Raw genomic sequence first — 27,920 nt, 5'->3', positions numbered from 1 at the left:
GAAGGACGGAGATCTGAGTGGAGGTGACCACAGAGGGAGGTGTGCTGCATGTTCAGGTTTTATTCCAGAGTCTCTCTGGGCTCCAATCACCACTGAGACCTGAGATTGTATCTCCTATGAGATGTCTATAGGGGGTGTGGCTTTATGATTACAGCAGATCTCCTGCAGACTATTAGCATCTATTTCCTTCTCCTCTTATTTTTTTTTTTTAAGGCCCCTTTGACACCAGCAAACTGATGTCAGTATTTTAGGCGGCCCTGATTGGACCACCCATTGTTCTCTATGGAGCGACGAATGACAGCTGACACCCACCAGCATCCGATTCGATCCTGTCCGCTGAAAACAGACCGATAGGGATCCATTCCCCATCCGTCCAGAAGATCTGACTGGGTGACAGTCAAATGGAAACAGACTGCCCCATAGAGGAGAGCGTCCGTGTCCGCTCCGCATAACCGAGACGGGCCTGGCATTCATCTGCTGAGCAGGCAGATTCGCTGGACAGAGTCTATCCCGTCTGAAGGGAGCTTTTAAGTGTAAGAGTCCATTCACACTGCCGCGACTTGTGAGGCGACTTGTGTGCCCTCAAGTCGCCCCAAGTTGCTTGACATAAAAGCAATGTTAATCAATGAGTGCCGTCTTAATTGGCACTACTGAAGTCGCTCCGACTTCAGAAAAGGGTCCTGTACTACTTTGAGGCGACTTGTATCCGACTTGTCCCATAGACTTCAATGGGAGTCGCCTCCTTATCTTATTTGAAGCGACTTGTGATCCGACTTTCCAGGAAGAAGAAGGAAAATTAACCATGTATTCCCCACATTGCAGCCATGCCTACAGTTCCTATATACCATTATCTCTGCCTGGTCTGTGTGAGTGGCACTGGTGGACACTGATACGTGGCACTGGTGGACACTGATACGTGGCACTGATATGTGGCACTGGTGGACACTGATATGTGGCACTGGTGGACACTGATACGTGGCACTGGTGGACACTGATTTGTGGCACTGATACGTGGCACTGATATGTGGCACTGGTGGACACCGATACGTGCAACTGATACGTGGCACTGGTGGACACTGACTCGTGGCACTGATACATGGCACTGATATGTGGCACTGGTGGACACTTATACGTGGCACTGATGGACACTGATTCGTGGCACTGATACGTGGCACTGGTGGACACTGATTCATGGCACTGATACGTGGCACTGATATGTGGCACTGGTGGACACTGATACGTGTAACTGATACGTGGCACTGGTGGACACTGACTCGTGGCACTGATACATGGCACTGATATGTGGCACTGGTGGACACTTATACGTGGCACTGATGGACACTGATGGACACTGATTTGTGGCACTGATACGTGGCACTGGTGGGCAGTGGCATTGGTGGACACTGATTCGTGGCACTGGTGGACACTTAGTGTGAGGAAAGGGATATGAAGTGTAGTTAGGGTACTATATACCACTATAGTTAGATTCAATAATATAGTTTCTGTAGGGAAAGTGTTAAGTGTCAGGGTGACCGTAGTGTAGTTTAGGGTGAACTGACTCTGACTGCTATGTCAGGGTGACCGAACTCTTCCATGTCAGGGTGACCGCCATAAGAAAAAGATAATTTTTCTTAGAATTATTAATAGAGCAGGGTTGTGGCTCCGCTCCTGTCACACCTGGGCGTTTTTGTTTCAGGCGTTTATTGGGCATTTTTTGCGAGAAAGTAGCGGAACCCTATGCCTGCGCTAATGAAATTATTTGCAGGCATAGGGTTCCGCTCCTATCACACCTATATGTGTGTATGTGTATATATACCCCTACCCAGAAGTCCAGATGTCATGCCTGCCTCCAAAGACGCCCAAAAAATGCCCAATAAACGCCTGAAACAAAAACGCCCAGGTGTGACAGGAGCGGAGCCACTACCCTGCCCTATTAATAATTCTAAGAAAAATTATCTTTTTTTTTCTGGTTCTGGACATGCTACAGAGCTGAAACTTCACAGGTACACTTTTTAGACCCCCCAGACACTAAATCCAAAGAAATCTCATTTTTTTTGTTTTCAATAATTGACTCTCTATCAAAAACGACAATTTTTAAGAACTTTTTTCTGATTGGCCAAATACAAAGTCGTCTATCATACAAGTCACGCTGAAGTCGCACTGAAATAGCGCTAAATCGCGCTTAAGTCATGCTGAAAGTCGCGCTAACAAGTCGCCCCTTATGAGGCGACTTAGAGGTCGCGGTAGTGTGAACCGGCTCTAAGTCCACCCTAACACTAAAATCCCGGCATCTATAGATCTCCAAGATCTAACACTAACCTATCTAGCCCTGTAAGGAAGAAATCAGTATACTTACCTTTATTTAAAGCCAATCCGACCCGATCCCACATTGAGCTGGTGGAGCGGGTGTAGAGGATGTATCTGACAACAGAAGCCCCATAAAAAGTCTATGGGCGCCGTCACTTCCTGTTCATTTCACAGCCATTGTCAGCCGTGTCCTCTGCAGAGCTTCCACCATTGGAGATCGGATCGGATTGGCTTCAAAAAAGGTAAGTACACTTATTTCTTCTTTACAGAGTGAGATAGGTTAGTGTTAGATCGTGGAGGTCTTATAACCTATTATAAGCCTTTTGCCAGGTGGTATGTTACCCCGCAGAGGGTGCGAAGGTTCGGGGCGGATGCACCCCCAAACTGCTAGAGGGGATGCGACACCCCTGGGACCTTTTCGCATTTGTGGTGGAAATGTACAAAGATACAATCATATTGGGAGGGAATTATTAAGACAATCAGCCAAATTACAGGAGAACATCTTCAGGGAGATCCATGGAGCTGTTTGTTTCACAGTATGGAGAAAAAGGCGACTGAATATACAATATGGACCATGGAACTTGTTTCAAAACAGAGGGTGAACCTGGGGGGGGGGGGGGAGTTGCAGAGGATGGGAGAGGAGGAGACGGGGTGTACAGAGAAAAAGGCGACCATGCTGGTGCCGCATCTGTTAAACGCGGCCAGAAGTTTGAAACCAAGACCGTAGCGGACACCAGATGCCCCGAGTATGAGCAAATGGGTTGCAAAAGTGGAATGGGTGAGATTTATTGAGGAAACAATGTTCACATTAGAAGAATCCCTCGGGAAATACTCGGATATCTGGCTGAGGTTCAAGAAATCTCCGGGATACATGAGTATGCTTGGTGTTTGAGTTCATGAATGACTGATGTAGCCTAAGGGATAGGATAACCTTGGCCTGAGAGGATGAAGTGGGGCTGGGTCGGGACCATGGAACTTGTTTCGAAGGAGAGGGTGAACCTGGTTGGGAGTCTAGGAGGATGGGAGAGGAGGAGACAGGGTGTACGGAGAAAAAGGCAATTGAATTTAAGACCACGCTGGTGCTGTATCTGTTAAACGCGACCAAACGTTTGATACCAAGACTCTGGCGAACACCAGATGCCCCGAGTATGAGAGAATGGGTTGCAAAAGTGGAATGGGTGAGAGCTATTGAGGAAACAATGTTCACAGTAGAAGAATCCCTTGGGAAATACTCAGATATCTGGCTGAGGTTTAAGAAATCTTCGGGATACATGAGTATGCTTGGTGTTTGAGGTCATGAATGACTGATGTAACCTAAAGGATAACCTTGGCCTGAGAGAATGAAGTGGGGGGGGGGGGGGAGTCGAGGAGGATGGGAGAGGAGGAGATAGGGTGTACAGAGAAAAAAGAGACTGAATATAAAACCACGCTGGTGCCGTATCTATTAAACGCGGCCAAAAGTTTGATACCAAGACTTTGGCGAACACCAGATGCCCCGAGTATGAGTGAATGGGTTGCAAAAGTGGAATGGGTGAGAGCTATTGAGGAAACAATGTTCACAGTAGAAGAATCCCTCGGGAAATACTCAGATATCTGGCTGAGGTTTAAGAAATCTCCGGGATACATGAGTATGCTTGGTATTTATTTGAGTTCATGAATGACTGATGTAGCCTAAGGGATAGGATAACCTTGGCCTGAGAGGATGAAGTGTAATATACAAAAAAAAAAAAAAAAAAAGAACGTGAAGGTCTGTAGATGCAGGGATTTTAGTGTTAGGGTGGACCTACACCTTAAGCAGATCTCTTACTATTGCCATCTGTTCCTTTTTTATCCATGAATGATCTTCTGCAGAAATCTATTTCTTGTCTGCATGCAAGAAAGCAACTGCAATGGCTGTAGTTCCTCTGATCTCCACAAGGTGGTGATCTCACATTTACTCCCCAGATGGGAAGTCTCTATGGAAGACAGACAGGAAGTGATGTCAGGTATAAATAGGAAGTTCCAGGTGAGAGGTGAGTAGGGAGGGAGTAGAGAGGAGACATCGCTGTAACTGGCAGGAGAGGAGGTAATAAGATCTTATTTCCTATTTACACCCAGTAACCCTCCGTCATGTCCGTTCTCTTCCTCCATAGTCACTGTGATGTCTTTTATCTTTAGCAGATGATGATACACACATATATAGTGTGGAAACCTAGATAAACCCCTTCAGGGTCAGAACATTCCCCCACTTATGGGGCCAGAACATTGTCTTCATTTTGGAGATGTGTCACCTTTCCATCCAATCACCTTCTCCCCTCATCTATACTAACGGATTATATGACTGTTGTCATACCTCCCAACCATCCCGAGATTTGGATTAAGTGCCGGTGTCCCACCAATCAGGACAAAGTCCCAGAGCCCAGCGCCAGTACACGTTTCGTCACCCGGCTCCACTAATTATCTAGAAGGAGCAAAATTGTGTTCCATCCCCCCTCTCCCGTGTCTCCCCCTGCAGCTGTACTTGTCACAGAGAGCTACAGAGGAAACACAGTTTATTCCGGGGAGGGGGCAGGTACTAAAAGCGGGTAGACAGGCAGTAGGGAGGCGGGGCTATGATTGACTGTGATTGGCTTTGAACTGGAGAGGAGGCGGGTACTAAAGGCCAGCGTGGGGAGGCAGGGCTTTCATTGAATGGTATTGGCTTTATACCAGGTAGGGGCTGGGTTCTAAAGGCCAGCATGGGGAGGCATGACTGTGATCTGCTTCATTCTGGGGAGGGGGGCAGATACTAAAGGCCGCCACAGGTAGTAGGGAGGAAGGGCTATGATTGACTGAGATTGGCTTTAAACTGGGAAGGGGGCAGGTACTAAAGGCCCGCATGGGGAGGCGAGGCTTTGATTTACTGTGATTAGCTTTATACCAGGTAGGGGCTAGGGTATAAAGGCCAGCGTGGGGAGGTGGAACTATTATTGATTGTGACTGGCTTTATACTGGGGAGGGGCGTATACTAAAGGCTGCCACGGGTAGTAGGGAGGAAGGGCTATGATTAACTGTGATTGGCTTTAAACTGGGGAGGGGTTGGGTAAAAAAGGCCAGCATGGGGAATCGGGGCTTTGATTGACTGTGAATGGTTTAATACTGGGGAGTGGGCAGATACTAAAGTCAACAACACGTAGTAGGGAGGCGGGGCTATGATTGGCTTTGTACTGGGGAGGGGCCTTGTACTAAAGGCTGGCATGGCAGTAGGTAACTGGGTTTTAAGCCAATCATAGTCAATCATAGCCCGCCTCCTTACCCCCTTTGCAGGCTTACTGAACCAGGGAATAGGAGAAAGGGGAGAAGAGCCGGAGCTGCAGGACCCTGAGTAATGTGCGGAGTCCAGGGAGAAGGAAAACAGAGATCAGTGGTGCAGACAGTTGAGGTCACTTCTGTACTCTGTGTCACTAATAAACTCTGAATTCTGCTTGACTTAGTACATACCTCTGAACTCAGTGTCACTACTCTGAATGCTGTGGTAAGTGACTCAGAAGGCAGTAATAAGTATCAGAGGTCAGCAGTAAGTTATTGAGAGTTCCGAGGTCAGTAGTAATGGAGAGTTACAAGGTCAGTAGTAATGGAGAGTTACAAGGTCAGTAGTAACGGAGAGTTCCGAGGTCAGTAGTAACGGAGAGTTCCGAGGTCAGTGGTAACGGAGAGTTCCGAGGTCAGTGGTAACGGAGAGTTCTGAGGTCAGTAGTAACGGGGAGTTCCGAAGTCAGTAGTAACGGAGAGTTCCGAGGTCAGTAGCAACGGAGAGTTCCGAGGTCAGTAGCAACGGAGAGTTCCGAGGTCAGTAGCAACGGAGAGTTCCGAGGTCAGTAGAAACGGAGAGTTCCGAGGTCAGTAGAAACGGAGAGTTCCGAGGTCAGTAGCAACGGAGAGTTCCGAGGTCAGTAGTAACTGAGAGTTCCGAGGTCAGTAGTAACTGAGAGTTCCGAGGTCAGTAGTAACTGAGAGTTCCGAGGTCAGTAGTAACTGAGAGTTCCGAGGTCAGTAGTAATGGAGAGTACAGAGATCAGTATTAACGGAGAATTAAGAGATCAGTAGTAAGTAACAGAGAGTTCAGAGGTGAGTAGTAAGTATCAGAAAGTTCAGACGTCAGCAGTAAGTTATAAGGGTTCAGAGGTTAGTAGCACATGATGGAGAGGTCAGCAGAAAGTTACAGAGAGTTCAGAAGTCACATGCAAGTAACAAGGAGTTCAGAGGCCAGTAGTAAGTATCAGAGGTCAGTAGTATCAGAAAGTTCAGAGGTCAGTAGTAAGTATCTGAGAGTTCAGAGTCACGCTGACATCGCAGCTCCTCCTCCAAATGTCCCTCCATCTGGCTCTTTTCCTTTTTTTTTCCGATGCTCAAATGTAGAGTCAGGTGAGGAGGATTCTGGGAATGTCATTTGATTTTACTATTTGTGTTCAAATCTAGAGTTTTCCTCCTGTGAAGTCTGGAGATCATATGACCATCACATTGCCTCTCCCTCCCTGATAGAATAGAGAAATAAAAAGAAGATTCTAGAAGTCACCAGAGAGATCATCAAGCTTTTGACAGGAGAGGTGAGCGGTGCTGGGAATTCTGGGACATTATCCAGTAACAGACAAGGGATGTGTCTGGATGGTGACTGTGTCATTGTGTGTGTCAGGTTCCTTCAAGGTGTCAGGATGTCACTGTCTATTTCTCCATGGAGGAGTGGGAGTATTTAGAAGGACACAAGGATCTCTACAAGGACGTCATGATGGAGAATCAGCCGCCCCTCACATCACCGGGTAAGAGGAGACTTTATTGTAAAGGAGAGAGCAGTACGGAGGATCCACCTAGATCCCCCATCATCTGATAAACACATAGAAACAGTGTATTCAGTCAGTGTGTGTGTTTCCTACAGATGGATCCAGTAATGGGAACCCACCAGAGAGATGTCCCCGTCCTCTGTATTCCCGGGATTCCACACAGGAAGGTCACACCATCCCTCACCATCATCAGGTAGATGAGGAACAATCACTGATAGTTATAATCCTTACACAAGCATGTTTATTACAATTAATGTTTTATGATAAATTGCAGAGTGGAATCCTCGGGGATGATAATATTGCTGTTAAAGCAGAGTATAAACAGGAGGATGAGGAGTATGGGGTGATGAAGGAGCTTTCAGGAGGACACAAGGATATGATGGAACTGTCTAATACCAGGAACCCACCAGAGAGATGTCCCCGTCTTCTGTATTCCCGGGATTCCACACAGCAAGGTCACACCATCCCTCACCATCATCAGGTAGATGATTGACAATCACTGTAGTTATAATTTATTCATAAGTTCATCATCATGTTTGTTACCATGAATGTTGTATAATATATTGCAGAGTGGAAACCTCAGGCATAATAATAATGTTCCTAAAGAAGAGTATAAAGAGGAGGATGAGCAGTATGGAGGGATGGAGGAGTTTTCAGGAGGACTAATGGATGTTATAATGGAGCCACCTAATAACAGGAAGTCACCAGAGAGATGTCCCCGTCCTCTGTATTCCCAGGATTCCACACAGGAAGGTCACACCATCCCTCACCATCATCAGGTAGATGAGGAACAATCACTGATAGTATCATTAGGATCTGTACATTATCTGCATTGTTACCATTGATGTCATTTTTATTATATATTCAGAGTGGAAACCTGAGAGATTCTAAAGTTGAGGTTAAAGAAGAGATGAAGAAGGATGAGGATGGGGTGATGGAGGAGTCTAAGATTCCAAAAGAACACAAGAATCTGTACCAGGACACCATGGTGGCGTCATCCAGCTACAAAATCAGATCAGAGAGATGTCCCCGCCCTCTGTATTCCCGGGATTCCACACAGGAAGGTCACACCATCCCTCACTGTTACAAGGTTAGTGGAATGGAGCATTTAGAACATGGACTTGTGGAGACAATGTGTGGATTTATTAAGTGATGTCACAATAATAAAGCTTATATTTTACAGATGATTTTCTCTCATTTTCTTGGTTTAGAGTGGAGATCCAATCGATATAGAATTTGAGGTTAAAGCAGAAGAAGAAGAGACGTATGTGAGGGATGATCAGCAGTCTATGGAGGAGGATGGAATAACGGGGACATTTATAGAGGACGACACTCCTACAGAGATCAGCACAGGTGGGTCATTAACACTAAATACATTCCTCCACCCATACTGCTCACTGATTTGTCCAGAGAAGGGTGGGGACTGGGTGACATCAGCCTGTAATACCCTGGTAACTTTCCTGATCTGTGTTCCCCGTCCTGCATTCCTGTATTTCTCTCGGATAATCTTCCATCTCTATGCTGTAGCCACAATTAATGTCTCTAGACTGGATTTATGGAGGTTCTGGAGTTCAGCTTGCAGCAAATTTTTGGTGTTACTCAATCTAGGCACCTGGGGCATTTGTCTTGATTCTTCTGCCCCATACCTTGGTATAGCAGTATCTCTGACAGAACAATTCTCCCGGGGTTACTTGCTCTGTTATTTGCTGGCTGTGCCGGGTGGAGGGATATGTCTGTATAGTCTCACACCCAAGTCACTGAGTGCAGTCTCAGGAGATGGGAGGAAGTGGTGTGGGACCTCTGCAACTGATTACTGAACACAAATATTATGACTATATACTCATCACTGTCACTCCTATAAAAGACCGTTCTCGTTGTTTCCTCACTTTCTGACTAAGGTCCATGAATAAAGAAATGAACTGGTAGGAGATCAGAGGACCCATTTACTAGTTACCTTGAGGGGAGAATTGTAAGATCTTTAGAGATAAAGCTGCCCGATGTGGGTGGAGTCCTGGTTTAGGGGAACCAATCTGCTGATGTCTAGTAATAATCTTTGTATTTCTATTTTAGTACATGGACTGGAGATGAGGAAAACCTCAGAGGATTGTCTCACTTTGTCTCCAGACTGTAAAGTAGAAAATGAGGACATCACACAGTATAGTCCAGGAGAAAACCCGGCTACCTTAAATGTCCATCCGGCACCACACAGTGTAGATGGACCATCGTATTCCTCTTATCCTGAGAAACCTCAGACTGTGAGGGACAGTGCCGGACCATCGTATTCCTCTTATCCTGAGAAACCTCAGACTGTGAGGGACAATGCCAAACTTTCAAAAGATAAGAGGTATTCCTGTACTGAGTGCGGGAAGTGTTTCCGTTTTAAATCGGGTCTTATCGTGCATATAAGATCTCACACAGGTGAGAAGCCACATCCTTGCCCTGAGTGCGGGAAATGTTTTGTAAAGAAATCACAGCTTGTCAGACATCAAATATCTCACACGGGTGAGAAGCCACATTCCTGTTCGGAGTGCGGGAAATGTTTTTCACTGAAGTCGCATCTTTATAGACATCAGAGATTGCACACGGGGGAGAAGCCGCATTCCTGTCCTGAGTGTGGAAAATGTTTTTCATTGAAGTCCAGTCTATACAGACATGAAAGATTGCATACGGGTGAAAAGTCACTTTCCTGTCTCGAGTGCGGAAAATGTTTTTCAGAGAAGTCCAGTCTTTATAATCATCAGAGATCCCACACGGGGGAGAAACCGTATTCCTGTCATGAGTGCGGAACATGTTTTTCAAATAGGTCCAGTCTTTACAGACATCAGAGATTGCACTCGAGTCAGAAGCTATATTCCTGTACGGAGTGCGGGATGTGTTGTGCACAAAAGTCAGAGCTTGTCATACATCAGATGTCTCACACGGGGGAGAAGCCATATTCCTGTTCTGAGTGCGGGAAATGTTTTATAACGAAAGCACAACTTGTCATACATCAAAGGTCTCACACTGGAGAAAAACCATATTTCTGTTCTGAGTGCGGGAAATGTTTTTCAGACAAGTCCTCTCATAACAGACATCAGAGATTGCACACAGGAGAGAAGCCATATTCCTGTCCTGAGTGCGGCAAATCTTTTGCAAGGAATTCACATCTTTACAGACATCAGAAATCGCACACGGGGGAGAAGCAGTATTCCTGTCCTGAGTGTGGGAAATGTTTTTCAGAGAAGTCCAGTCTTGACAGACATCAGAGATTGCACACGGGGGAGAAGCCGCTGTTTTGTCTTGAGTGCGGAAAATGTTTTTCAGAAAAGTCCAGCCTTAAGGAGCATCGGAGTTCGCACACAGGGGAGAAGCCATATTCCTGTTGTGAGTGCAGGAAACGTTTTTCAAACAGGTCCAGTCTTTACAGACATCAGAAGTCTCACACTGGGGAGAAGCCGTTTTCCTGTCGCGAGTGTGGGACGTGTTTTACACGAAAATCAGAACTTGCCAGACATCAGAGATTGCACACGGGCGAGAAGCCGTATCCCTGCAATGAGTGCGGGAAATGTTTTTCAAGAAAGTCCAATCTTTACATACATCAGAGATCGCATACGGGGGAGAGGCCATATACCTGTCCTGAGTGCGGCAAATGTTTTTCAGTGAAGTCCACTCTCCGCGTGCATCTGAGATTGCATACAGGGGAGAAGCCACGTTCCTGTCCTGAGTGAGGGAATTGTTCCTCGCTGATGTCCTGTCTTCCTGTGCATCAGGGGTCCCACACAACCCTGGAGGTGTATTAGTGCCTTGAGTACGGGAAATGTCTTCTATATGAATATTGGTGGACATGTGGGGAAGAAGCACACCCTGACATACACCTCAGATATACTCCATGGCTGATCTCCATCATTTAGGAAACACTTCATAAGGAGATCAGAGATCACCAAAGACATGGATGAAGTGTTGTCCCGTGTTGGCCATTGATAGCAGGAGAAAAATAGACCCTTTTGCTACCGGAGCTTCTTTTCCATCTTTTTGCACCCGTGGTAAAATGCACGTTTTTGGGCCTGAAGATTACGCAACCCCCCCAACTTCTATTTTCTGGAGGCCGAGGCCCTGTAGATGCTGTGATGTTTTGTACAATACTTTGATATAATAATGCAACACGTTGTGTATTGTATTGTATACAAACTAATAATGACTCCGCCTCCACATTCCAGACAAGTAATTTTCCTGACCAGTTATTCCTTCCTTTACTTTTCCCTTATTTTTTTGGATTGCAATCTTGTTGAAAAATAAAATTATAATAAAACATGTATTGAATGGAAAAAACACTGTGTACTGATGCAATGACCACAAACTTTGGTATCCATAAAATTTCTCATAGGTGATACTTTTAAAGCCTTTTTAGGTCATAAGTTTAGATTTGATTGTGAATAACGGCCCAGAGTGCAGTGGTCAGGAATATATCATATACAGCCCTGTGTACAGAGTGCAGTGGTCAGAGGAGTATATCATATACAGTCCTGTGTATAGAGTGCAGTGGTCAGGAGTATATCATATACAGCCCTGTGTACAGAGTGCAGTGGTCAGAGGAGTATATCATATACAGTCCTGTGTATAGAGTGCAGTGGTCAGGAGTATATCATATACAACCCTGTGTACAGAGTGCAGTGGTCAGGAACATGTCATATACAGTCCTGTGTACAGAGTGCGGTGGTCAGGAGTATATCATATACAGCCCTGTGTACAGAGTGCAGTGGTCAGGAACATGTCATATACAGTCCTGTGTATAGAGTGCAGTGGTCAGGAGTATATCATATACAGCCCTGTGTACAGAGTGCAGTGGTCAGGAACATGTCATATACAGTCCTGTGTACAGAGTGCGGTGGTCAGGAGTATATCATATACAGCCTTGTATACAGAGTGCGGTGGTCAGGAGTATATCATATACAGCTCAGTGTATAAAGTACACTTGTCTAGAACATTTACAGCTGTGTGTATAGAGTGCGACTCTGCTTGATTTTATCTAGCCCTTAGGGCAGTATTTCATTCACTGACACCAATGAAGGGGCATATTTCCTCCCAATGACAGCAACAGTGGGGCTCCATGACACCAATGATGGGGACCATTCCTCCCAATGACACCAAGATGGGGCACAATTGCTCCCAATGATGGGGCACAATTCCTCCCAATGACACCAATGATGGGGCACATTTCCTCCCAATGACACAAAAGAGAGGGCACAATTCATACCAATGACATCAACAATTGGGGCACAGTTCCTCCAAATAACACCAAAGATGGGGTACAGTTCCTTCTACTGACATCAAAAATGGGGCATTGTTTACGCCAACTGATGTGGGGACATTTTCTACCTCCCGATGGCCACAGTCTGGCCCCCCTGAAGTCTGATAGATGATAAACTGGCCCTTTGCATGGAAAGTTTGGGGACTCCTGGAGTAGAGTATTGGAACCATGCCGGTCATATAGTCATTATTTGGAATGAAAGTTTAGGGCCTTTGGCATGGATGGACATGACAGCTTCTGACTGCCAATGGTTGCTAAGGAAGCAGCAGCTGCTTGGACCTGCTGCGTCCTTACCAACCACTGACACCACCAGGCCAATTTTACACCCATGGCTGGGAATCCCTGATCACATAAGCAAATGGGCAGGTAAAGGAGCACTATTGCCTGGATATGGTGACATGGCCATGTCTGAACAATGATGTCACCATTATACCTGCCCCCTTTATATAGCTGATTACACCTAGGAGAACCTGATCAGGAAGCTGCCACATTTGGCATTGGTAATAATACTGCAGTTGGAGGTTCGACTTGGCCGAAAACCCATTTAGTTCAGCCATTCATTAACCCTCCAAACAAGCCACATTCTGTACAAACATGGGTTCAGTCCAAACTCGGATCTCATTCCAAAGGAGACGTTTATCGATCTCTTACCTTTATGACCTATAGGAGAAGGATCTTCTTTTACCAGTGGTCACTGTAGTGGTCTATTACATTGGTGACCAATGGGAGAAGGGCCTCCTATATCAGTAGTCAGTGTGAATAGGACGTTCTTACATCATTATCAGGAAATACTACCTCCGTTACAGATCATTGATGTCAGTTATTAATGAGACACAGAAACTGTTAATTTCTCAAGGAACCCCTAGAAACCTTTGGATGAACCCTGGCTGAGAAAGGCTGAACTAGGCAGTAATATATTTCTATCCTTCTTGGTGGGAGAGGAGATGACCCCATTTATAAGGATATACAGTACATACACAGCACAAGGGCGTGCTCACACTACGAGACTGCAATTTCTCTGAGCTCCACAAGATGGTGATATCACTTCTACCCAGACGGGAAGTCTCTATGGAAGACAGGAAGTGATGTCAGGTATAAATTGAGTTGAGTCGGGAGTAAGTAGAGAGGAGACATTGCTGGAAGTGGCAGCAGAGGAGGTAATAAGACCAAATTTTTATTTTTACACAACCCCCCCCCCCCCCCGTCATGTCCGTCCTCTTCCTCCATAATCACTGTGACGTCTTTTATCTCCAGAAGATGATGATACACACATATATAGTGTGCAAACCTATATTACCCCTTCAAGGTGAGAATATTCCCCCACTCTTAAATATATATCAGTTATCTTCCTTACCTGTCTTGGCAGAAATCAGTATAGATCAAATGACGGCACGAATGAGGATGGAGGAGGATCGGAGTCACATGACTAAGAGGTTACTAAACTTCACCCTGGAGATCATCTACCTGCTGACCGGAGAGGTGAGGAGGATTCTGGGAGGTCACATGACTTCACTCTTATCTCTATTAATAAAAGACAGACCTGACCGGAGAGGTGAGGAGGATTCTGGGATTCTAACATGATATTCCTATTGGTTCTCCAATACAGAGATGTCCTCTTCTGAAATCAGGTGATCATATGACCATCACAGTGCCTCCATGTGACTCCCTACAACCTGAGAGACACAACATGCAGAAGATTCTAGAAGTCGCCAAGAAGATGATGGAGTTGCTGACAGGAGAGGTGAGCGGTGCTGGGAATTCTGGGACATTATCCAGTAACAGACAAGGGATGTGTCTGGATGGTGACTGTATCATTGTGTGTGTCAGGTTCCTATAAGGTGTCAGGATGTCACTGTCTATTTCTCCATGGAGGAGTGGGAGTATTTAGAAGGACACAAGGATCTCTACAAGGACGTCATGATGGAGAATCAGCCGCCCCTCACATCACCGGGTAAGAGGAGACTTTATTGTAAAGGAGAGAGCAGTACGGAGGATCCACCTAGATCCCCCATCATCTGATTAACACATAGAAACAATGTATTCAGTCAGTGTGTGTGTTTCCCACAGATGGATCCAGTAATGGGAACCCACCAGAGAGATGTCCCCGTCCTCTGTATTCCTGTATTTATTTCGTTTAATCTTCCTTCTCAGTGCTGCAAAAACAATTTGTGTATCTAAATTGGATTTATATGGATTTTGGGGTTCAGCTGGAAGCAAAATGTTGATTTTCATAGGCATTGCTTGACCTGGGCACCTGGGGGTTGTGTCCTGAGTCTTCATCTTGGTTGTTCTCCCACCATCCTCACTCTCTGACCTCTGGTGGGGCTGAGCCCCGCTGTTATTCATGACTAAATCATGGACTAAATAAGGAAGTGCGGGACTTCTTGTGAATCTGCTGATGTCTAGTAATAATCTTTGTATTTCTATTTTAGTAGATGGACGGGAGATGAGGAAAACCTCAGAGGATTGTCTCGCTTTGTTTCCAGACTGTAAAGTAGAAGATGAGGACATCACACAGTATAGTCCAGGAGAAAACCCGGCTACCTCAAATGTCCATTCGGCACCAAACAGTGTAGATGGACCATCGTATTCCTCTTATCCTGAGGAACCTCAGACTGTGAGGGACAGTGCCGGACCATCGTATTCCCCTTATCCTGAGGAACCTCAGACTGTGAGGGACGGTGCCAGACCATCGCATTCCTCTTATCCTGAGGAATGTCAGACTGTGGGGGGTGGTGCCGTCCTTCCAACAGATAAGAGATTTTCCTGTACTGAGTGCGGGAAGTGTTTCCGTTTCCACTCCAGGCTTATTGTGCATAAAAGAACTCATACAAGGGGAAAGCCTTATTCGTGTCCTGAGTGCGGGAAATGTTTTTCAGTGAAGTCCAGTCTTCACGCTCATCATAAATTGCACACAGGGGAGAAGCCGTATTCCTGCCTTGAGTGCGGGAAATGTTTTTCAGATAAGCCACATCGTTGCAGACTGAAATTGCACACAGGGCAGAAGCCGTATTCCTGTTCTGAGTGTGGGAAATGTTTTGTAGAAAAATCAGAACTGGTAAAACATAAAAGGTCTCACATAGTGGAAAAACCATATTCCTGTTCTGAGTGCGGGAAATGTTTTATACAAAACTCAGAACTTGTCACACATCAGAGGTCTCACACGGGCGAGAAGCCGTATTCCTGTCCTGAGTGCGGGAAATGTTTTTCGCAAAAGTCCAATCTTCAAAGACATCAGAAATCGCACAAGGGTGAGAAGCCGTATTCCTGTCCTGAGTGCGGAAAATGTTTTGCACAGAAGTCCAATCTTTACACACATCAGAGATTGCACACGGGGAATAAACCATATTCCTGTCCTGAATGCGGGAAATGTTTTTCAGAGAAGTCACACCTTTGCAGACATCAGAGATTGCACACAGGTGAGAAGCCATTTTCCTGTCCTGTGTGCGGAAAATGTTTTGTAGAAAAATCACAAGTTGTCAAACATCAGAGGTTTCACACAGGCGAGAAGCCGTATTCCTGTCCTGAGTGCGGGAAACGTTTCGTACAAGAATCAGAACTTGTCAAGCATCAGAGATCTCACACGGGGGAGAAGCCGTATTCCTGTCCTGAGTGCGGGAAGTGTTTTTCACAGAAGTGCAGTCTTTATAGACATCAGAGGACTCACACAGGGGAGAAGCCGTATTCCTGTCCTGAGTGCGGGAAATGTTTTGCACACAAGTGCCATCTTTCCAGACATCAGAGATATCACACGGGGGAGAAGCCACTTTCCTGTCCTGAGTGAGGGAATTGTTCCTCACTGGAGTCCTGTCTTCTGTACATCAGGGGTCCCACACAACCCTGGAGGTGTATTAGTGCCTTGAGTGCGGGAAATGTCTTCTATATGAATGTTGGTGGACATGTGTGCAAGAAGCACACCCTGATATACACCTCAGATATACTCCATGGCTGATCTTCATCATGTAAGAAACACTTCATAAGGAGATCAGAGATCACCAAAGACATGGATGAAGTGTTGTCCCGTGTTGGCCATTGATAGCAGGAGAAAAATAAAAATTGAGTCCTTACCTTTCATTGGCTGAGTGCGTTTTGTGGGGGAAACTTTCACAAACACTTACGGGTCTCTTTATCACATAATTATAATATTTTTTTTATAAGTAACAAACATCTCTATACTTACCCGCTCTGTGTAATGGAAATGCACAGAGCAGCCACGGACCTCCTCTTCTCCGGTCACCCATCGGCGCTCCTGGCCCCTCCTCTCTGTTCAATGCCCCCCATTGGAAGCTGCTTCCCATGGAGGCCAGGGGCATAGATAAGGGGGGGGGGGGACAGGGGGCTCCAACCCCCCCCAGAGCATCAGTCAATTTCACAGCAGGTAGGCTAGTGTAGTCTATCAGCTGTGGGAGCCACACTGCTGCTGGGTAGACCACCTGTCTCATTCACAAGGCTGACCGTCAGGGCCCGGCTTACATTGAAGCCATGTGTGCTTCACTAACAGATGTGCCTGCTGGGGGCACTGTATATACTGTATATATACACACCACAATTTGTCAGAGCGTGGCAGGAAAAAAAATTATCTACGGCCCTGATGGAGGCACTCCTGCGTGATCGCTCCCGAGCCCTGCTGCAGAGTCCATCGGCACAGACAGCGAGACAGCCCCGCTCAATCGTCACAGGCTTAATTTAACAGCACTGGGTGCCCCAGCAAAGCCAGTGAGACCCAGAAGTTAGGGGAGAGAATAGCTGCAGACATGTACAGCGCCAGATCGAATGAGGGCTCAAGTAAGTAAAAGGTGGGTGAGGGGCATGCTAATGCATTAACCACCTCCCACCCACCATATAGTAAAATGATGGAGGGCGGGATCCCCTCTCGTTCTGGGACGATGTCATATGATGTGCAGTGTGGCCATTGTGGTCGAGCCTTGTTCCTATGGCAGGTCGCGACCCCGATCTCAGTAAGGAGTGGATGACGCGACTCTTCACCCATGTGATCGGCTGTGTCCAATCACAGCCTGTCACATGTAAACACAGAAGTGCCGTTTATCGGCTCTCCTCACCTCACACTGACAGAGCATGAGGAGAGGCGAGCCAATCAGCGGCATTTCCTCACAGCGGAGATCTGTACAGGTAATCAGGGCACTGATCATCAGTGCAGCCCCATCAGTAACACCAATCTGTGCCCATGAGTGATACCAGTCATTGCTGCCTTTCAGTGCCCATTAGGGCAGCATATTAGTGTCTCCTCATCAGTGCCCATAGGTGCCACCTCATTAGTGCCGCCTATCAGTGCTCATCAGTGCCACATGTCAATGCCACCTATCAGCGCTCATTAGTGCGGCATATTAGCCGTTATGTTGAATGTTGTGTTGCACTATCCCCTCCAGTCAGCAGAGGGATAACTATAGCTAGGAAAGCCTATGGACTTTTATGCAGAACATGGAGGATCATGGGAATTGTAGTCTGCAACATCAATCACAGAATGGGATTTATGAACCTTTACAATACAGCTCCCATAGGACATTGAGAAGGAAGTGGAGTGGTGGAATATCTTTTACCAGACTGCACTAGAAACCTCTTCCTCTTTGAGCTAAGATGTTCACATCGGTCCTGATGCACAGAGGGCAGACTGAGGCCTGGGGGGGGGGGGGGGAGACACCTGGGGCAGCATAGACCACAGTTATGACATCTGCACCGTTGCCACAGGGAGAACAAAGCCTCCTCTCACTCTCTAATTCCCACTGCTGGTCACCGGAGCCATTCTGTGGAATGTGGCCTCCTTTCTACAGTTAGAGTTCACAGCTGAACCACAGGGATTGGTGAGAGGGCTCAAAGCACATTGTTCACACTGCTAGTAGGGACTGAGTTACTGGAGGCAGGACATTAAATATAGTGCACCTGTACCACACCTATACTGCACCTTTACTGCATCTTTTCTGCACTTATACTGCATGCTATTGCATTCAAATTTTCATTAAAGTGGTTGTAAAGTCAGAAGGTGCATGCATTGGGATAACAAATCTGTGTGTAGCAGCCTCCCTCACCCCCATAATACTTACCCGAGCCCCCTCTCTATCCAGCGATGTCCACAAGTCCCTCGGCCATCCAGAACTCTCCCTCCCTAATGGCTGAGACACAGCAACGGCGCCCTTGGCTTCTGCTGCTGTCAATCAAAGTCAGTTAGCCAATCGGGGGAGAGGGGGCGGGGCCTAACAACAGCTCTGTGTCTGAATGGACACACGGAGCTGCAGCTCGGTTCGGGTGCCCCGATAGTGAGCTGCTTGTTGTGGGGGCACTCGACAGGATGGAGGGGCTAGAAGCAGCGAAGAGAGACCCGAGAAGAGGAGGACCTCGGCCACTCTGCAAATCCACTGCACAGGGCAGCCAAGTATAACATGTTTGTTCTTGGAGAAAAAAAAAAAGACTTTACAATGACTTTTAGTGCACCAACGCTTACTAAAGGGCCCCGATGATAGCCAGCAGAAGAACAGCATAAAGGACCGCCCCTCATGTAAAACCATCTTGCAAGTTTATTTATTCCCTTCTCCCATTTTCTTCATTTCTATGGACAGTGCACACCCAGTTGGTCTGGGCCTAGCATAGTCGCCAGCAATGCACTTTGGCAGTATAGTTCCTTGTGTTTGGTATATCAAGCTACAGTATATTACTGCTCACTGCCGCACCATAGGTGACCCTGCTGCTGTTAATGCTGTTCTGGATGCCAAAGGTCATCTTCTGTCTAGTCCTTATTGCTAAACACCCTGTATGCTCGATTGTGGTATTACCACTTTTCAATTGAATTCTGTTCTTCATTACCAACCATATCAGGTGACAATATATTAGGTTCGCACCTTACTACCTGGTTCTGTGCCTGTTTTCATTGCTATAGTACTACTACTGGGTACTAAGTATTGCCGTTAGTGATTTTGTATAATTTTGCATGCTTTGTACACTCAACCTGGTGTGTCAAAGGGGCTGAAGTTCTCAAAGTGGCCAGGGCAAAGAACAGAGGATCTATCCTAACCAACGGTTTCTACGGGGTAGCTCTACATATACAGCTCATTATACTTAGTATAGCGGTCAGAAGTATATCTTATACAGGCTGGAGTACAAACTACGGTGGTCAGGAATATGTCATATATGGCCCAACCTAAAGAGTGCAGTGGTCAGGAATATGTCATATATGCCCCAACTTAAAGAGTGCAGTCTTCAGGAGCTTATTATATACAGCCCTGTGTGTAGAGTGTTACAGCCACGCCATTCATATAGTCACTAGTAGGGATGAACGTTTAGGTCCTTTGGCATGGACAAACCTGACAGCTTCCAACTGTCAATGGTTGCTAAGGAAGCACCAGTTGCTTGCACCCACTGCGTCCTTACCAACCACTGACCTCTCCCGGCCCATTCAAGTACATGGAGGGGATTTCCCAACCACATAAGCAAATGGGCGTGGAATGGAGCGTTACATCATTGCTTGAAAATGGTCACATAGTCATATTTGAGCAATGATGTCACCATTTTACTTGCCCCCTTCCTTTATATAGACAATGACACCTCAGGAAACCTGAGGGGGAAGCTGCCACATTAAGTAGTGGTTGTAACACTGAAGCTGGAGGTTCCACTTGGCTGAATACTCATTTAGGTCTGTAAACAAGCCAAACCCTGTCCAGGCATGGACCTCATTCCAAGTGGTCGAATTATTGGTCTTTTACATTTGTGACCATTAGGAGAAGGATCCCTTTATATCAGTGGTCAATGTAGTGGTCCTTTACATTGGTGACCAGTAAGGGAAGAAAACCCTTATATCAGTAGTCAGTGCAGTGGTCCCTAGTAGTGACCAATGAGAGAAGGACCCCCTTATATCAGTGGTCATTGTAGTGATCCTTTACATTGGTGACCAATAGGAGAAGGACCCACTTATATCAGTGGTTAGTGTAGTGGTCCTTTACATTGGTGACCAATAGGAGAAGGGCCTCCCTTATATCAGTGGTCATTGTAGTGACCCTTACATTGGTGACCAATAGGAGAAGGACCCCCTTATATCAGTGGTCAGTATAGTGGTCCTTTACATTGGTGACCAATAGGAGAAGGACCCCCTTATATCAGTGGTCAGTTTGAGAAGGACATTCTGACGTCATCACAAAATCATTCTGAGAGAGTGAAATTGTTCTTTGCTCATGGAACCCCTAGAAACCTTTGGAGGAACCCTGGCTGAGAAAGGCTGGTATTGGCAGTAATATATTTCTCTCCCCCTTGGTGGGATTGGAGATGACCCCATCTATAAGGATATACAGTACATACACACACAGCACAAGGCCGTGGTCACACTACGAGACGTTTCTCGGGGCTGCAGTTCCTCTGAGCTCCACAAGGTGGTGATCTCACTTCTTTCTATAGAGGACAGACAGGAAGGGATGTCAGGTGCAGACAGGAAGTTCCGGGTGAAAGGTGAGTTGGGAGGAAGTAGAGAGGAGACATTGCTGGAAGTGGCAGCAGAGGAGGTAATAAGATCTTATTATTATTATTATTTCAGGTACTTATATAGCGCTGTCAATTTACGCAGCGCTTTACATATACATTGTACATTCACATTGATCTAAGGTCCCTAATTCACATTCATACATACATATCTTATTTTCTATTTACACCCAGTAACCCCCCCCCCCCCGTCATGTTCCGTCATAGTCACTGTGACATCTTTTATCTCCAGCTGATGATGATACATACATATATCATGTGGAAACCTAGATTAACCCCCTTCAGGGAAAGAAAATTCCCCCACTTACGGGGAGATGTCACTTTCTCACCTCATCAGTCTATACTAATGGATTATACCACTTTAATCACACTTCCCAACCGCCCCGTATTGGGTGGGACCGTCCTGAGATTTGGATTAAGTTCCGGTGTCAACCCAACCAGGGCTAAGTCCCGGAGCCGAGCGTAAGAGCACATTCCGTCACCCTGCTCCACTTAAGCACTGTTCATGCCGCCCCCTCTCTAGTATAAAGCCAATCATAGCCCCATCTCCCCACCCCCTGTGCAGGTCTTTAGAACCCGCCCCCTCCCCAGTATAAAGCCAATCATAGCCCCATCTCCCCACCCCCTGTGCAGGTCTTTAGAACCCGTCCCTCCCCAGTATAAAGCCAATCATAGCCCCACCCCCTGTGCAGGTCTTTAGAACCCGTCCCTCCCAAGTATAAAGCCAATCATAGCCCCACCCCCTGTGCAGGTCTTTAGAACCCGCCCCCTCCCCAGTATAAATCCAATCATAGCCCCACCTCCCCACCCCCTGTGCAGGTCTTTAGAACCCGCCCCAACCTAGTATAAAGCCAATCATAACCCCACCTCTCTACCCCCTGTGCAGGTCTTTAGAACCCGCCCCTCCCCGGTATAAACAAACAGCGCTTCCTCTGTAGCTGCCTGTGACGACGAGCAGAGCTGCAGAGGAGACACAGAAAGAGGATTGGCTTACTTCTGTTCCTCAACACCTTCTCCTATTCCCTGGTCCAGTAGTTGGAGTTATGATTAGATGCAATTTAGCTCCAGCTACTGGGCCAGGGAATAGGAGAATGATTGAGGAGTCGGAGCTGCAGTACCCTGAGAAATTAGTCCAGGGAGAAGAACAGAGGTCATCAGTGCAGAGGTGAGACAGACAGTCACTTACTACTGACCCCTGAACTCTGCCTCACCTACTACTGACCCCTGAACTCTGCCTCACCTACTACTGACCCCTGAACTCTGCCTCACCTAGTACTGACCTCTGAACTCTGCCTCACCTAGTACTGACCCCTGAACTCTGCCTCACCTAGGACTGACCTCTGAACTCTGCCTCACCTAGGACTGACCCCTGAACTCTGCCTAACCTACTACTGACCCCTGAACTCTGCCTCACCTAGGACTGACCTCTGCCTCACCTACTACTGACCTCTGAACTCTGCCTAACCTACTACTGACCCCTGAACTCTGCCTCACCTACTACTGACCCCTGAACTCTGCCTCACCTCGTACTGACCCCTGAACTCTGCCTAACCTACTACTGACCCCTGAACTCTGCCTCACCTCGTACTGACCCCTGAACTCTGCCTCACCTACTACTGACCTCTGAACTCTGCCTCACCTAGGACTGACCCCTGAACTCTGCCTCACCTAGGACTGACCCCTGAACTCTGCCTCACCTAGGACTGACCCCTGAACTCTGCCTCACCTAGGACTGACCCCTGAACTCTGCCTCACCTAGGACTGACCTCTGAACTCTGCCTCACCTAGTACTGACCCCTGAACTCTGCCTCACCTACTACTGACCCCTGAACTCTGCCTCACCTACTACTGACCCCTGAACTCTGTCTCACCTAGGACTGACCCCTGAACTCTGCCTCACCTAGGACTGACCCCTGAACTCTGCCTAACCTACTACTGACCCCTGAACTCTGCCTCACCTAGGACTGACCCCTGAACTCTGCCTCACCTAGTACTGACCCCTGAACTCTGCCTAACCTACTACTGACCCCTGAACTCTGCCTCACCTAGGACTGACCCCTGAACTCTGCCTCACCTAGGACTGACCCCTGAACTCTGCCTAACCTACTACTGACCCCTGAACTCTGCCTCACCTAGTACTGACCCCTGAACTCTGCCTCACCTAGGACTGACCTCTGAACTCTGCCTCACCTAGGACTGACCTCTGAACTCTGCCTCACCTACTACTGACCTCTGAACTCTGCCTCACCTAGGACTGACCCCTGAACTCTGCCTAACCTACTACTGACCCCTGAACTCTGCCTCACCTAGGACTGACCCCTGAACTCTGCCTCACCTAGGACTGACCCCTGAACTCTGCCTCACCTAGGACTGACCTCTGAACTCTGCCTCACCTACTACTGACCTCTGAACTCTGCCTAACCTACTACTGACCCCTGAACTCTGCCTCACCTAGTACTGACCCCTGAACTCTGCCTCACCTAGGACTGACCCCTGAACTCTGCCTCACCTAGGACTGACCTCTGAACTCTGCCTCACCTAGGACTGACCTCTGAACTCTGCCTCACCTACTACTGACCTCTGAACTCTGCCTAACCTACTACTGACCCCTGAACTCTGCCTCACCTAGTACTGACCCCTGAACTCTGCCTCACCTAGGACTGACCCCTGAACTCTGCCTCACCTAGGACTGACCTCTGAACTCTGCCTCACCTAGGACTGACCTCTGAACTCTGCCTCACCTACTACTGACCTCTGAACTCTGCCTAACCTACTACTGACCCCGTAACTCTGCCTCACCTAGTACTGAACTCTGCCTCACCTAGGACTGACCCCTGAACTCTGCCTAACCTACTACTGACCTCTGAACTCTGCCTTACCTACTACTGACCTCTGAATTCTGCCTCGCCTAGTACTGAACTCTGCCTCACCTAGTACTGACCTCTGGACTCTGCCTCACCTAGCACTGACCCCTGAACTCTGCCTCACCTAGTACTGACCCCTGAACTCTGCCTCACCTAGGACTGACCCCTGAACTCTGCCTCACCTAGGACTGACCTCTGAACTCTGCCTCACCTACTACTGACCTCTGAACTCTGCCTAACCTACTACTGACCCCTGAACTCTGCCTCACCTAGTACTGACCCCTGAACTCTGCCTCACCTAGGACTGACCCCTGAACTCTGCCTCACCTAGGACTGACCTCTGAACTCTGCCTCACCTAGGACTGACCTCTGAACTCTGCCTCACCTACTACTGACCTCTGAACTCTGCCTAACCTACTACTGACCCCTGAACTCTGCCTCACCTAGTACTGACCCCTGAACTCTGCCTCACCTAGGACTGACCTCTGAACTCTGCCTCACCTAGGACTGACCTCTGAACTCTGCCTCACCTACTACTGACCTCTGAACTCTGCCTAACCTACTACTGACCCCGTAACTCTGCCTCACCTAGTACTGAACTCTGCCTCACCTAGGACTGACCCCTGAACTCTGCCTAACCTACTACTGACCTCTGAACTCTGCCTTACCTACTACTGACCTCTGAATTCTGCCTCGCCTAGTACTGAACTCTGCCTCACCTAGTACTGACCTCTGGACTCTGCCTCACCTAGCACTGACCCCTGAACTCTGCCTCACCTAGTACTGACCCCTGAACTCTGCCTCACCTAGCACTGACCCCTGAACTCTGCCTCACCTAGCACTGTCCCCTGAACTCTGCCTCACCTAGCACTGACCTCTGAACTCTGTCTTATCTAGCACTGACCTCTGCCTGATCTACTACTGACCTCTGAATTCTGCCTAACCTTCTACTGACCTCTGAACTCTGCCTTATCTACTACTGACCTCTGAATTCTGCCTCGCCTAGTACTGATCTCTGAACTCTGCCTCACCTGACCTTTGAGGTCAGAAGTAAGTGACTCAGAGGTCAGGGGTCCGTAGAAAGTAAAAGAGAATTAAGAGGTCAGAAGTATCAGAGAGTTCAGACTTCAGAGGCCAGTAGTAAATATTGGAGAGGTCAGAGGTCAGTAGTTAGTAACAGACAGTTCAGAGGTTAGTATTGAGTGAGGCAGGGTTCAGAGGTCAGTAGTAATTAATGCAGAGTTCAGGGGTCAGTTTCAAAAAATGGAGAGTTCAGAGGTCATTAGTAAGTATCGAAGAGTTCAGAGGTCAGTAGTATTCAACTGGGAGTTCAGAGGTCAGTAGTATTTAACAGGGAGTTCAGAAGTCAATAGAAAATATTGGAGAGTTCAGAGGTCAGTAGTATTCAACAGAGAGTTCAGAGGTCATTAGTAAGTATCAGAGAGTTCAGAGGATATTAGTATCGGAGAGTTCAGAGGTCAGTAGTAAATATTGGAGAGTTCAGAGGTCAGTAGTATTCAACAGAGAGTTCAGAGGTCATTAGTGAGTATCAGAGAGTTCAAAGGTCAGTAGTTAGTAACAGGGAGTTCAGAAGTCAGTAGTAAGTATTGGAGAGTTCAGCGGTCAGTGGCAAGTAACAGAGTTCAGAGGTCAGTAGTAAATATCCAAATGTCCCTCCATCCGGCTCTTTTCTTACTTTTCGATGCTCTTAGGTCGTGGGTGGACCCGCGCCATCCTCATATACAAAGCAGGACTCTTGTTCCTGCATTGTATGTAATGATGTCAGAATGCCTACAACAAGTTTTTACCCTATGGAATTCTACCTCAGCCTGAAGTGTTAGATTCTGGGAATGTCATTTTATTTAACTATTTGTGTTCAAATCTAGAATTTTCCTCCTGTGAAGTCTGGAGATCATATGACCATCACATTGCCTCCACCTCCCTCCCTGATAGAATAGAGAAATAAAAAGAAGATTCTAGAAGTCACCAAAGAGATCATCGAGCTCCGGACAGGAGAGGTGAGCGATGATGGGAATTCTGGGACATTATCCAGTAACAGACAAGGGATGTGTCTGGATGGTGACTGTATTATTGTGTGTGTCAGGTTCCTATAAGGTGTCAGGATGTCACTGTCTATTTCTCCATGGAGGAGTGGGAGTATTTAGAAGGACACAAGGATCTCTACAAGAACGTCATGATGGAGAATCAGCCGCCCCTCACATCAGCGGGTAAGAGGAGACTTTATTGTAAAGGAGAGAGCAGTACGGAGGATCCACCTAGATCCCCCATCATCTGATAAACACATAGAAACAATGTATTCAGTCAGTGTGTGTGTTTCCTACAGATGGATCCAGTAATGGGAACCCACCAGAGAGATGTCCCCGTCCTCTGTATTCCCGAGATTCCACACAGGAAGATCACACCATCCCCCACCATCATCAGGTAGGTGGATCCAGTAATGGGAAGCCACCAGAGAGATGTCCCCGTCCTCTGTATTCCCGGGATTCCACACAGAAAGGTCACACCATCCCTCACCATCATCAGATAGATGATTGTCAATTATTGGTACAGCTGTGCTCAAAAGTTTGCCTCCTCTGGCAGAAATGGTGAAACGTTGTCGTTAATATTAGGATATGACTGATCAAGCCAAAAAAAATTAAGGATAGTGATAATATGAAGCCAATTGTTATCACATATTTGTTTGGCTCCTTTTAAATCCTAATGATAGCATAAATCCCCCAAATGGCCCTGATGAAAAGTTTCCTTCCCCTGGAAGGTTTGGCCTTGGTACAGATACACAAGGTGACGCACACAGGTTCAGATGGCAATTAAAAGTTAATTTCCCACATCTATGGCTTTTTACATTTCAATTAGTGTCCATGTATAAATAGTCAATGAGTTTGTTGGCTCTCACATGGATCTACTGAACAGGCTAGATACTGAGCCATGCTCTAACGAGCAGGGCCCTCTGATTCCTCCTGTATTAAAGTGTATTGTATTTGTACTGTCTACCCTCAAGTTGTAAAGCGCTGCGTAAACTGTCGGCACTATATAAATCCTATATAATATTAATAATAATAATAATGGGGAGAAAAAAAGAACTGTCAAAAGACCTGCGTAACAAGGTAATTGAACTTTATAAAGACGGCAGAGGATATAAAAAGATATCCAAAGCCTTGAATATGCCAGTCAGTACTGTTTAATCACTTATTAAGAAGTGAAAAATTCAGTGAGCTCTTGATACCAAGCCAAGGTCACGTAGACCAAGAAAGATTGCAGCCACAACTACCAGAAGAATTGTTTGGGATTCATAAAAAAACCTCAGGAGAAATACAGGCTGCTCTGGAAAAAGACACGGTGGTTGTTTCAAGGAGCACAATACAATACTTGAACAAAAATGAGCTGCATGGTTGAGTTGCCAGAAAGAAGCCTTTACTGTGCCAATTCCACAAAAAAAGTCCGGTTAAAATATAGTTGACAACACCTTGACACAGTTCCCAGCTCCTGGCACACTGCAATCTGAAGTGACCAGACCAAAATAGAGCTTTATGGTCACAATCGTATGCGCTATGTTTGGAGAGCGGTCAACAAGGCCTATAGCTGTTTTGGATCAGACAAATCATCTGGTGAGTATCTGCCCCCTTCCTGGTTTGGCCTATATAATCTGGTGCATGCACGAGAAGAACCACACTGAAATGTGTTCAGGTAAGTGATACTTCCTTTATTGCTACGGGATACGTAGGGTTATATAGGTGAGCGGCTAGTGTCGTGGGCAAGTGCGTCATAAGCATAGCGTTATCTGATTGCTTGTAGCTTCTGATTGGTCATGTCCATGTAAGGTAAACTTCCTCCAGGATCTAGGTGTCATCATCTTGGGTGTAGGCCTGGATGGAGGTGCCATCTTAGTTACACGAGCTTCACTCGATGGGAGGGGGAGCTGCTAGCGGCCATTTTTAGTAAGGAATAAAAAAGCATGTTTACATATAGAAAAATAGACATTTTACCTAATCCATCACATAGCGACAAGAATACCATACCCACTGTGAAGCATAGTGGTTGCTCACTGATGATTGGGGGGGGGGGGGATGTGAGCTCTAAATGCAAAGGGAATCTTGTGAAAATTGTTGGTAAGATGAATGCAGCATGTTGCCAGAAAATACTGGGGAGACTATTTGCATTCTCCTGCTG

General features: G+C 46.8%; 4 protein-coding genes across 4 annotated transcripts in view; all 4 read left to right on the top strand.

Annotated features, from left to right (window-relative positions):
* LOC309562698 (uncharacterized protein) overlaps window positions 1-10,828 on the top strand; it is a 35,886-nt gene extending 25,058 nt beyond the window's left edge. Inside the window, exon 2 of the mRNA XM_082266982.1 lies at window positions 9,237-10,828. Coding sequence (XP_082123108.1) covers window positions 9,237-10,810 — 1,574 coding nt within the window. The 3' untranslated portion in view covers window positions 10,811-10,828. The remainder of the gene's footprint in view (window positions 1-9,236) is intronic.
* The window catches only part of LOC309564451 (uncharacterized protein), a gene marked incomplete at both ends in the record, with an annotated part of 75,688 nt that overhangs the window by 26,425 nt on the left and 21,343 nt on the right, over window positions 1-27,920 (top strand). The gene's annotated exons all lie outside the window — the stretch shown is intronic.
* Window positions 17,145-27,920, top strand: part of LOC309563965 (uncharacterized protein) — a gene marked incomplete at both ends in the record, with an annotated part of 29,317 nt that continues 18,541 nt past the window's right edge. The window contains 2 exons of the mRNA XM_082268595.1: window positions 17,145-17,175; window positions 26,077-26,277. Of these exons, the coding sequence (XP_082124721.1) occupies window positions 17,145-17,175; window positions 26,077-26,277 (232 nt within the window). The remainder of the gene's footprint in view (window positions 17,176-26,076; window positions 26,278-27,920) is intronic.
* The window catches only part of LOC309562954 (uncharacterized protein), a 109,017-nt gene continuing 101,966 nt past the window's right edge, over window positions 20,870-27,920 (top strand). The window contains exon 1 of the mRNA XM_082267281.1: window positions 20,870-20,891. The gene's annotated coding sequence lies outside the window, so the exon portion shown is untranslated. The remainder of the gene's footprint in view (window positions 20,892-27,920) is intronic.

Source organism: Pelophylax lessonae (assembly GCF_965119305.1).
Source record: "Pelophylax lessonae genome assembly, chromosome: 9".
In the NCBI taxonomy this organism is placed as follows: Eukaryota; Metazoa; Chordata; class Amphibia; order Anura; family Ranidae; genus Pelophylax; species Pelophylax lessonae.
This window is presented reverse-complemented; position numbering and strand designations above follow the sequence as displayed.